Source organism: Papilio xuthus, unplaced genomic scaffold (genome assembly GCF_000836235.2).
Source record: "Papilio xuthus unplaced genomic scaffold, Pxut_1.1 DF824655.1, whole genome shotgun sequence".
Classification (NCBI taxonomy): domain Eukaryota; kingdom Metazoa; phylum Arthropoda; class Insecta; order Lepidoptera; family Papilionidae; genus Papilio; species Papilio xuthus.
In genome coordinates, this window is record NW_013533994.1 from 2,516,202 (window position 1) to 2,528,278 (window position 12,077).

The 12,077-nt window shown below is 36.7% G+C and overlaps 2 protein-coding genes across 3 annotated transcripts; one reads left to right on the plus strand and one right to left on the minus strand.

Annotated features, from left to right (window-relative positions):
• Positions 1 to 1,158: 1,158 nt before the first annotated feature.
• Positions 1,159 to 6,651, minus strand: Asx (transcriptional regulator additional sex combs). Of its 2 annotated transcripts, XM_013325868.1 has the most exons (7): positions 4,387 to 6,651; positions 3,633 to 3,701; positions 3,442 to 3,515; positions 2,787 to 3,208; positions 2,360 to 2,579; positions 2,012 to 2,122; positions 1,159 to 1,822 (listed from the first exon to the last, which is right to left on the minus strand). In XM_013325868.1, the coding sequence occupies exons 1-7, from the start codon at positions 6,389 to 6,391 to the stop codon at positions 1,676 to 1,678; spliced, it is 3,048 nt and encodes a 1,015-aa protein (XP_013181322.1). In that variant the 5' UTR covers positions 6,392 to 6,651; the 3' UTR covers positions 1,159 to 1,675. The 2 variants fall into 2 exon arrangements, with proteins under 2 accessions (XP_013181322.1, XP_013181323.1); XM_013325869.1 differs by lacking the exon at positions 2,012 to 2,122.
• Positions 6,652 to 7,057: 406 nt separating this feature from the next.
• LOC106127602 (ATP-dependent RNA helicase DBP2) lies at positions 7,058 to 11,945 on the plus strand. The gene is made up of 7 exons (XM_013325732.1): positions 7,058 to 7,265; positions 7,359 to 8,474; positions 8,561 to 8,622; positions 9,488 to 9,547; positions 9,659 to 9,892; positions 10,056 to 11,522; positions 11,720 to 11,945. The coding sequence occupies exons 1-6, from the start codon at positions 7,252 to 7,254 to the stop codon at positions 11,510 to 11,512; spliced, it is 2,943 nt and encodes a 980-aa protein (XP_013181186.1). The 5' UTR covers positions 7,058 to 7,251; the 3' UTR covers positions 11,513 to 11,522; positions 11,720 to 11,945.
• Positions 11,946 to 12,077: the final 132 nt, after the last annotated feature.

Genomic DNA, 12,077 nt, shown 5'->3' on the forward strand with positions numbered 1-12,077 from the left:
TGTACAGTGGAAGCTATGTAATTAAATGAAAACCAACCATTTTGATGTGTTAAATATGTTTGAATCGAACACATCTTGTTTAAAATGGGATCTAACCCACAACATATAACTATATAATAATGCAGAAACTATTTAACAACCGATACACCAATTGAGTGTCAATGTTTGTCATAATTAAATAAAAGAAAAACAAAACTCTGAAAAGCACAGACTGCATAATTTTATTACAAAAAAAAACTGCACGCAAATCATAGCGTTTATCATATTCTAGATTTAGGTAGTCGAATTTCTTAGTAGACCTGTTAATGCAATTAATTCAATTTTCTTGATTTGAATTACTTTCATTAAACATTGAAATGGGAAAATTTGTTACAAATATTTTTTTTCGGATCATAATAATAAAATGAATTTAAATGATTAATTGAAAAATAATTAAGATTTGAAAAGTTAATATATAGAGATCAAAAAAGAGATTTAACAATTCTAATTTTATTTCTGTAAAAAAGTGTAATTCAAGGTGAGTGATATATCAAAAATCAGTAGCAAAATCCAATAGAAAATGATGTCTTATACCTTAATGTCGTATTAGTTTACGCGACATAATAAAAACTTAAAATAACAAGTGATAAACTAGAGTTCAATTACTCATGAAAACCACAGTAAAGTTACAAATCCGTCCGATGTTTTATCCTTCAGCCTTTCATGTCAATAAATATCTGTACACACCCTAAACTATAAACATATCAATAGATGGGAAATCAGTGCAAGTTAAATTCGAACTACAAATACCTGACTCCCAATAGCATACCATCTATAGCATATTCAAAGAAAGCTTAATTTTACTCATAAATTATAAATGATTCTGTTGTGATAAAAATATAATGGCAATAATGATATAATTAGCTTATGCTAATCTTCTATGTACTCTTAACAACACTCTAGTAGTCTTAATTTAAAACATGAATAATGGAAAATTTTACACTGACACAAACTCTGCTTACGCTAAAAAAACAACGCTATAACTAAATGATACTGTCATACAGATAATGGATATGAAAATAGGCAACTTGTGCAACATATTTAATGTTATTTGTATAAATTTCTGAATATGTTGTTTATATATGGTAAAACATTAACATTATTAATTTTATATGTATTTGAAATGCGAATTGAATAAATTGTGTATTGTTATAAAGACAAAAATGATTATTCTGTGTAAATATATAATCTATAGTTGACTATGCATACGTTATATATCCTTTACTACACTAGCAACCATTGTGTTGTGCTATATTTATATAGAAATGATTGACAGTTTTTCTTTACATACTAATATATACATTGTTGCAATTTAAATAAGCTTTAGTAAAAAAAAAAATATATAATCATTGTCCAAGACTGATTTGAGCAGATAATTTAAAAATTAAAGACAGAAGTACTTATCAAATAACATGGAAACAGATAGCACCACCATTCTTACTTCGTGATCCGTTCTTCCAAAATTGTTGTGGTTCATTCATACTTTTACTTTTGTAACACTGTTCACATTCACATATGACGTAATATTGATACACTTCGCACAGTTTACACTTTACAGTATTAAGCAGTCTTCTACTATACAGAAGATTTAGTAGAGTGGTTTAGAATAGTAGTCAGTCCGATTATTGTGTACGGGTCAGCGTATGAGACACGTGAGGCATAGCTCAGCGGAGCCAATGCAGTCATCGTGGCAGAACGCACCACACTTCTTGCATAGTATCATGGCTCGCAAGTTGCACACGCAAGCGTCTTCAGCTCCCACACTGCGACATCTCGCGACATTCTGAAACAAATGCATTTTAATTATTTTCTCTTACCAGTATACATTGTTAAGTGTCGTACTCATATTATTAAATTACATCCCTTAGTGTAAATTTAGTATGAAAATTCTATGTTAGGGGGCAATTTAACCATTAACTTCCAGACTTGTGATTCTTTTTAAACAGTTGCAGTAAAAGATAAGGCCACTTACAACATTTGTGTTTAGATTTGACGGCGGCGCACTGGACGCTCTAGGTATGACGTTAGGGGTTCTTTGTACTAGGATATATTGCCCCATGTTATTTGAGCGATTTTCATTCACCTGAAACAGTGTCGTTTGTTTCCAATAGGCAAAAACATTTTGCTAATTGGCAACCTATATGACAGGGCATCAATGGATACATAGGTACCATTGAGTCATTTCTTAAACCTACCACCCAGTCGGAAAAAAAAAATTAATCTGTTGAAATTTTGTAGAAAATACACACACTATTTTGTTACACTAATTTATGTAATTACAGCGCATAATATTAACATATGTTTATAGAACATGACACACCTCAGTATGCTGTACGACAGGGGGCGGAAGCTGTCGCACCATGACAGGCGGTGGAGGAGGACGTGGCGCACGCGGCTGCCGGCTGAGCAGGGCCGGCGGCGGCCGCAGCTGCCCGCGCAGGGCATCTCGGTTAGGGCTGTTCTGGATAACAGCCTGGCAGATCTGGTAGCTGCGTTCCAAGTTCACAGCGCCCGGCGGCACCTTGTTAGAACTGCGGCTTCTGTAATATTGTGATATTTTATAACTTTACTTTTTAATAAAATATAAATGGTACTAGTAGCCACACTAGGTAATGAAGATATTTAACAAAAAAGACACTAGCACTGTAGTTAAAAAAAGTAAATAATTAATTTACTTCTTTTAGAAACTAATTATCAAAATCACACTTTCATTTATCACTCATTTACATGCGTGTACATATACACACCTGTTTGAGTCCTTTCCAGATTTAGATTTTTTCCCAGTAGTTCTTACACTTTGAGTAACCGTTGTAGAATTAATAGTTGGATTACATACAGTTGAACTGGAGACAATGCTATTAGCAGGATCAGTTTCTTGCTTCAAATCCTTCATGGAGTGACAACTTTCCGATGAGTTTGATGACTCCATGTTAAAATTTGCATCTCTTTCTTCTTTGTACATAGAACTTTCATCATTCATATTCATATCTTCAATACTTGCTTTTGAATCTTCACTAGCATATTTAGAATTTTCATTATTAACACAAGAAAAATTGTGCAGCGAAATAATATTTTCAGTGTTAGTCCAATCATTTTCATTTTTCCATGATACAGCTGAGTTTTTTGGTTTTGCAGGATCCTGCATGTTGTCATCCGGGTATGATACCATCTGTTAAATTGTGTTTTATAAATATTATGGCAATTAGCTATCATTAACGGGCAATCCTAAGAATCAATTTGAAGACTTATCAACCTTAAAATCATACATCAGATTTTGGGGCTATTGCAAGTTAAATTTGTAGCAAATGGATTAAAAATTAATTAAAAATCTTAGATATGGTTTGAGATTGATAGTTGGGTTTTAGCTTTTATATAACCAAGAGAAATAAACAATCCACTTACAGTAGAATTTGTCACTTCCATCATTGGTATTGATGGATTTTGATTCATTGGCATTGTTACAACAGCTGTTACATCTGTAAATCACCCAAATATATGTAATTAAGCAAGCACAATATTTACTACACTAGGAATATTTTTAACTACCCACACATGTCAAAATATTTCTGTACAAATTATTAATGTTGACTTACTTGTTTCATTCATATATGAAGATAGTTCCATTATATTAGGATGGGGAGTATACTTGTTTTCCTCATTTTCTGTAAAATAAAAAAAACAGTCATCAAAAATATTAACATTCAGGAAAATGGGCTATTATAATAATATTTAAAAATTAAAAAAACATGTGACCATATAATTATTATACCTTGTTCTTTTTGTAATTTGTTTTGATGTAAACATAAAGTTTTCCTCTATTGCAATTAAAATTATGTTTATTTTATAACACAGGAAGGGAGCTGAGATGATAAAGGTTCACATAATTTACATAACTAGGTACTAATGAGGAAGAGGTGAGATAGGTGTGTCACAACTGTGCCAAATGGAAGTCCATGGTCTCTGCCTACCTCTCTGGATTACAGGCCTAAGTTGTTGTTTCTTGTTATTGCCCGTAAACCCTTAAATCACACAAACAACTGCAATAATTAACAGTTTGTCTTGTATACAAGCATATGTGAATGGAGAAATATTTGTCTGTCTTTTAAAATTTTTAATGTTTTTTAATACATAACTTTTCACTTGATGCTAATATTTTACAAGATTTTGTATCTTTCTTATGGGATTTTAATCTTTCTCATAAGATCATAGTAGTAGTTGAAAAACTATGATTAAATGGAACCAACTCGGCTTTTTAGTTCACTAACATGCAAAAAAAATGTATTCATATTTTAGGTTTAAGCAAAATTTTGTGAATATAATAAGTAAAGCAAATTAAGTTTCACTTACGTGGAGTTAAAATAGAAAGGCCTCCTGTTTCCATTATAAATGATTCTGCATCTTTGAAATGCTCATCATAATATGATGTTATGTTCTCATCAGGTCTATTTTTATCTTCATTTTTAATCTCATCATTTACTTTATTTTGTTCATCACTGTTAGTAGCTGCACTCTGACATTCCATATCTTTAACAGATTCTAAATTTTGTTGAGGCTCTTCAATACTGTTAATAGGCAGATTGTTGCATGGAGATTCCCTTTGTGTATTAAATTCTTCTTTATCAATTTCGTGGTAAGATTCAATTGCCATTTGATCCTGATTGGCATCTGTATCCTTATCCTTGTTTACATTTTGACTAGCAGATGTTTGTTCTACATCTTCTATTGTACTTTCACATTCATTATGATTAGACTCATTAACAATTGAAACATTATTTACGTGACTTCCTATTTTCAAACTGGACATGGATGAAATACTTCTTTCATCATATTCATAAGCAGAAGTTGTAGCCTTACTATCTTCACTGTTAGTATCGGCATTGTCATGTCCAGGAAATATGTTTATATCATCATTTTGACATATTGGTTCATTTACATCAGTTGTTTCATTATCAGAGCAGTTGCTACTTGGCTGTTCTGCATCCCTTGTCAGAAAATTGGAATTATCAGTATCAGCATAATCATCTTCATACCTAATTCTTTTAGTGAATCTGTAATCACCATTATCGCTACTTAATCTCTTTGTAGGCTCAGCATAGATAGTATCTGAGTCATTTGCTTTATCTTCTTCACAATCTTTAGAAATGCTAGATTCCTCAATAGTAACCACACTTATGTCCAATTCTTGCTTTAATTCATTGCGTTCAGATTCTTCAGGCAGTAATAAAGGATCCACAGGTGTTGAATCTTCTATTCTGGGTGCAGAAGATGAATCTGAGAAAGTGAAATCTAATTGACAGTCAACATATCCTTGGGTATTATTTTTCAAATGTTTAAGAGGAAGTAGGTCTGGTACTGGTACTGTAGATTTTGATCCAACAATAACTGCTTCATCAACTGTATCTTCCACTTTTGCAGAGGACCTTGTCACTGCACCTACAGACCTAATTTTTTTACTTGTACTTGATGATTTACTTTTCTTAACCTTTGGTACAGTACTGCTACTAGTTATTGACGCTGTAGGTCGTAGTTTTATGGTTGTTTTCAGAGATGGTCTTTCTGAGTTGAGATTTATTGAAGATTTTTCTTTTCGAGATTTTTCTCCCCAAAATGGCTCAAAATGTTTTAATTTCCATGGATCAATCTTGCTTTTCTCCTTTTCAGCTTCAGTTTTCATTTTTTGTTGATTTTCTGGTGTAAACTCTCCACCCGATAGGCAGTCTTGCCATTCCAAGCAAGCTCTCGCAAAGAACTCATTATTTAGACTAGATGAACTTAATCTTCCAGAAGTACTTGGTCTATCAACACTTGGCAGCAATTGACCTAGCTTATATTGGTACAATGGTGGTAAAAGAGAGAATGTGTGCTTATTTAATAATGCCCTTATATTTGTGTTTACTAATATCGAGTCAGGTGTTTCTAAGTCAATACAGCCTTCTCTAGTTTGCTGCAATTGTGCAGCAGTTGACAGCTTCTTTCCACTTCTTTTCCTTGGCTTAATGCAAAAGCCAGGTATGCTCGCTAAAACCTCGCGCATAGTAGACGGTCTATTTGAATTAGTATTTGTGTCAGTGTACGATGTCGCCGCTGTCCATTCGCGATTTTCTGGCGGTGGCGGAGGAGGTAGAGGTTTAACTATTATCCTCGGAAGGGGTCGTGAATGATTGGAGCTCTTTTTTCTTCTTTTTGATTGTTTTCTTGAGGAATGTTTACTGGATTTCTCACCATCTTGCGGTATTCGAATGACAGAAAATTGTTCGTTATTATTGCAAGTCAAATATTTACTTTCAGAAGAATTATCGGAATAATCCATGCTGCTCTCAGCCTGATTTAAAGGCGATACGTCTAATTCCATGTTGCTAAAGTATTGTACTTAGTAGTCTATCACATGTAACATAAAATACCAGTTATAAATTCAACGTAGAATTATTGCAGCCGACAACTATTATTCAACCCATAATGAACAAGTTTAAAATCCTTTTAAGTTTTTAGTATTGTTTATCATATTTCGACGATGTGTAGTGTTTAATCATCACTTATTACAAACAAGTCAAGGTTGAAGAGCATTACATTCATCGTTTTTTACAACAGAATAGCAGAAATCAAAATGTCACAACAACGCAGAAAATGGATACCGTTACGTTCCAATTTCTTAAAACTTTTTTGTTTTAAAAAATAATACACATAAAGTAATGTACTAAAAAACTACAAATTTTCTTCATTCGTTAATAAAATTATCAGATTCTGTAATAATAACAAAAAATGTGATAATAATACAATAAAGTATTTGAATTGCTTATGGAGAAGAAGTTTTTTAAATGTAAATAAGTATAAATTCATTTTATAGGATATTTAAATATTTACATAATACCATATTGAAGATAAAATGTTGAAATTCTATCTTTTAAAAGATATTTAAACAGATTGCCATATTTTAATCACTAGTTGTTTTAAAAAGTACATAAAATATTGTTTACTATTTCTGAACGAAAAATATCGCAGGCAACCGCAACACCGCAACCGCAATTTTGGCTTGCGAACGGAACGGAAGCGGGAAGCGGCGGCGCCATTTTGTTTTTGCTTTGCCCGTGTCGTTCATTGCAGGCATTGTGTAAATGTATTTAATTTAGTAGCAATTTTTTGTCAATTGCCAGTACTAAGATTGAACCTATTGTGATTTTTTATTGAAAGCATCTATTAATAAGTCTTATTAATATGGGTCGAGGAAGGTAAGTGTAATTATGAAGCCGTATTCATGTCTGCATTTTTCAATATTTGATACCTTTCATCATGCAAATTGCATTAATAATGTTATTTATTAGAGACCGCAGTCGCGACAGACGTCGGAGTCGAAGCAGAAGCAGGAGTAGAAGTCGCAGTCGTAGTCCGCGTTATGGGTTAGGGTCCGGTGGCGGAGGCGCTGGTGCATACGGTGGCGGGCGTCGCAGCAATCCTGGCGCGAATCTACGCAAACCCAAATGGGACTTAAGCCGATTGAAGCCTTTTAAAAAAGATTTTTATGTTCCACACAAAGATGTTGAAAATAGGTCCGAGTCTGAGGTGGAATCTTGGAGAAGTGATAATGAGATCACGCTCAAAGGTCGTAATATTCCCAAACCTACGTTGACTTTTGATGAGGCTGGTTTTCCTGATTATGTTATGGATGAAATTGATAAAATGGGATTTAATAAACCGACCCCCATCCAAGCTCAAGGTTGGCCCATTGCCCTAAGTGGGCATGATATGGTTGGTATTGCTTCAACTGGATCTGGTAAAACACTGTCTTACATTTTGCCTGCCATTGTTCACATAAATAATCAACCAAAATCTAGTAGAGGTGATGGACCTATTGCATTGGTTTTAGCACCAACTAGAGAATTGGCTCAACAAATACAAGAAGTGTGTGATAAATTCGCAAACACTTCAAAAATACATAACACTTGTTTATTTGGTGGTGCTCCCAAAGGACCTCAAGCAAGAGATCTAGATGCCGGTGTGGAAATTGTAATTGCAACACCTGGGCGTCTTCTAGATTTCTTAGAAAGTGGAAGAACCAATTTGAAGAGGTGCACATATTTAGTCTTGGATGAGGCTGATAGAATGTTGGACATGGGTTTTGAACCACAGATCAGAAAAATCATAGAACAGATTAGACCAGATCGTCAAACCCTTATGTGGTCTGCTACATGGCCTAGAGAGGTTCAAAGCCTTGCTTCAGAATTTCTCAAAGATTATCTACAGATCAATGTAGGATCCTTGCAATTGGCAGCTAATCATAATATTTTGCAAATAATCGATGTCTGTATGGAATATGAAAAGGAAACTAAATTAAGTACTCTTTTAAAAGAAATTATGGCTGAAAAAGAAAATAAAACTATAATATTTATAGAAACTAAGCGTCGTGTTGATGATATTACAAGGAAAATGAAGAGAGATGGGTATGTTCAGAAAAAAATATATTTACCAGTGTATATATATACATATTGCAGTAAAAGTTGTGCTAAAACTCCATTTTTTTTTACAGATGGCCAGCTGTATGTATACATGGAGACAAATCTCAACATGAGCGTGATTGGGTATTGCAAGGTATGATGTCCACTAAAGGCTTGAATAATGTTATGTTGATTGTATAATTTTTATTATGAATAATACCAATATACAAGATAACATTTTTATTTTTAATAAAAGTACAAACAAGAGCTTAAAATATCAGTATATAAAATATATATCGAGAAGCGGTGTCGGACTGGACTTTAGACAAGTAAATAGTTGGTGAACATGTGTCTGCATGTGCAGGCCGTGGAGACTGCGGCTGGGCGGCGGAGGCGGCGGCAAGCGCGCGAACGTCGCCGCTAAGCCTCGCCTGCGGCCGCTCCCGCCTCTAGTCGAAGGGGCTATGCCCTATGCACTCTGACTTGTCACCGCGGCTAGTCTGAGCCGCTTCTCGCGTGTTCGGCGCGCTGGGGTACCGCCCCACGCCGCCCCTCGCCGCCGCGCCGTCGTCGGCGACGGTGCGCAGGCTGAGCGCCTGGCTGCCGGGCTCACCAGCGCCCGGCCCGGCCCGGCGCCTCTGTTCTCTCTCGCGCCGCCCCGGTCGGCACCTCGCTCTTACTTGTTTTTCCTTTTTATGAGCGTTAACAGCCATTATTATAAAGGAATCTGTATTTATTAGTAAGTTTTCGGAAATAACACACACAGCATATAAATGTGATAATTTGTATAATTTTAGGTTTATATATATTAATGTTTTATAGAATTTTATATTATGACTATTCTTATTCAAGAAAATGTTATATTATGAAATAAAATAACCTAATTTCGATAACACAAACATGAAATAAATTGTACAGACTATATTTAGCATGTACCATTTGATTTCAGTAATTCTTTTTGGAGAGCTGAAAAGCTTTTGCTTTGGTGACAATATTCTTCATGTTTTACTATTTTACAGATTTTCGCAGTGGAAAAGCTCCTATTCTTGTAGCAACAGATGTTGCTGCGAGAGGTTTAGGTAAGTTTTTTGTAAATATTTCATTATTGTATTCTTTCTGTATTTCTAACTATCAATTATATCATTTAAGTTTTTCATTTTGTGGCTTAACATAAAAACTGGTTCTTACAGATGTTGATGATGTGAAGTTTGTCATCAATTTTGATTATCCAAGCAATTCTGAAGATTATGTCCACCGCATTGGAAGAACAGGAAGAACAAATAAAACTGGGACCGCCTATACCTTTTTTACACCTTCAAATGCCGCCAAAGCAGGCGATCTCATATCAGTACTAAAAGAAGCTAAACAAGTTGTTAATCCCAAGTTACAAGAACTTGCTGAGCGCGGAGGTGGTGGAGGCCGGCGTAAGTTTTGATCACCAAAGTCAATAATTAAACAATTTTGATTTTATATAATCTTTATGTCTTACAAAAAAAGAGACATGTAGTTTTCATTTCAATTATTATTAATATTTTCTGGCACCCCATTGTTCCTTTAGCTAGTTTTAAAATAAATTTCCTTGTTAAGGTCATCGTGGCCGAGGTGGAAGATACCGTCGAGGAGGCCGTCGCTCTCGATCGAGATCTCGTTCCCGCCGCCGCCGCACTCGTTCGCGCTCACGCTCCCGGGATCGCCGCCGCCGCCGACATAGCTCGTCACGCTCCTCACGAAGCAAATCCTCAAGATCGTCAAGAAGCCATTCGCGATCCCGTTCCCGCTCCCGGACACGTTCGCGTAGCCGCTCTCGTTCAGGCAAGTGCAGTCCATTGAAGGACGCTACTAACGCTGTACCGAAGCCTGTGACTCAAGCTCTGCTGCCCACGCCAAAGCCACTTTTACCCACTCCAATTGGTCCTCAGCTTCCTGTATCACAAAATGATAAATATAATGGCAAACATTCCACAAATTCAATGCATAATGACAATTTAAATACTAGAGGAAATAATAGATCTGTAAATGAGGATGTCACAAATGATGTCCAACAACAGCAATCTAGTCAAATTCCGCCGTTAATGGCTCTCAATCCTCAAATGTGTGTGCCTCCTCCCATGACTGGACAAGGATTTGTTATGCCCCAATACTTCCCTACTGATCAATATGGCATGATGATTCCACCTTTCGCTGCCCCTCCTATGATGACTTCCGCCAACTGGGCAGCTCCTCCCCCGCCACCACCACCCCCTCCTGCACCTAATACGTCAAACAACGTCAACAACTACAACCAAGGGCAAAGTGGCTATGGAGAAAGCAGCTTGGAGTCAGATTCCAGGAAGCGAGGTGGCCGTTCTGGCGGCCTTGGAAGCTCGAGCTCTTATGGGCCGAGCTCAGGTGGTCTCCGCTCAGGCGGCCTAGGCTCAGGCGGCGGCCTGGGCTCCGACGGGGGCCTGGGCTCCGGCGGAGGCCTGGGCTCTGGCCGCAGTCTGGGCCCCAGCGACGACCGCGGCTACGGTGGTGGCCTTGGTTCTGGCGGAGGTCTCGGGTCTGGTGGAGGCCTAGGCTCTGATGAAGCCACGTCAGCATCACGATCTCGTGGAGGCCGCGACAGACGTCGTCGCGGTCGAGGCCGTGACAACGAGGACTCGGAAGGTCCGAGTGGTGGCCTCGGTTCCTATGGATCCGGCGGCCTGGGTCAGGCCTCCTACGGAATGCCCTCTGGCGGTGCCGATGTGCCCCATGGGAGTCAACCGCCGCGCCTCCTTCCCCAGCCCGGCGACGACTACTTCACACAGGGAGCCAATTTTACAGCATATGGCTCTTACGGTTCTAAAAATAACAAAAGAATCCAAGGCGACGGTAATGACAATAGTGACACATATCAAAACGAAAGTAATTATAGCAATGGTATGGAGTTCTATGATCAACAAAATATGGGTCCTGGGCGACCATTCGGTTTAGGTACGAGCCAGAATGGTTCCAACGAGGCGCAGGTGAATGGCTCCATGGGGTACAATAATAACCGCCAGAGGAATCGCCAACGGCGGTGAAAACACCGAGGTTTGTTATACTGAAACCAATCCGAACTCACACTCTTACATATCACATATTTATCCAAAATCCACTGATAACATTAACTTGGGTGTAACTAAGTTTATTACTGTATGTCTCAATTGCTTATTTATTACCCTATGTCTGTTAATCTAACATAGCAAGCAAAGATATATTATTTTGACCAAAATCTTTTATTATTACAGAAAATGGCTACAATGGTGACTCGCGCCGACGTAGGAGACGCTGAAGCAACGTCGAAAAGAAAGTGGAGAACAAAAACTCTGTAGTGTTTAAGTTAATTGGACAACATAGAATTTCATTCCATGGATGTGTTTGTAGGCATTTGATATTGATGCGTTTAAAATTCTAACCACAAATATGATAACATTACACTAGAAAATATCTTGTATTGAAATATATTTTGCACATGTATGCATACTATTGAGTAAAGTTATTAAGTAATTTATTTACTTATTTCAATATATTCTGATTTAATAGTGATTACACATTTTATTTTAAGTTTGTATCATTAATCATCATGTACATTGTAAGTACATACAT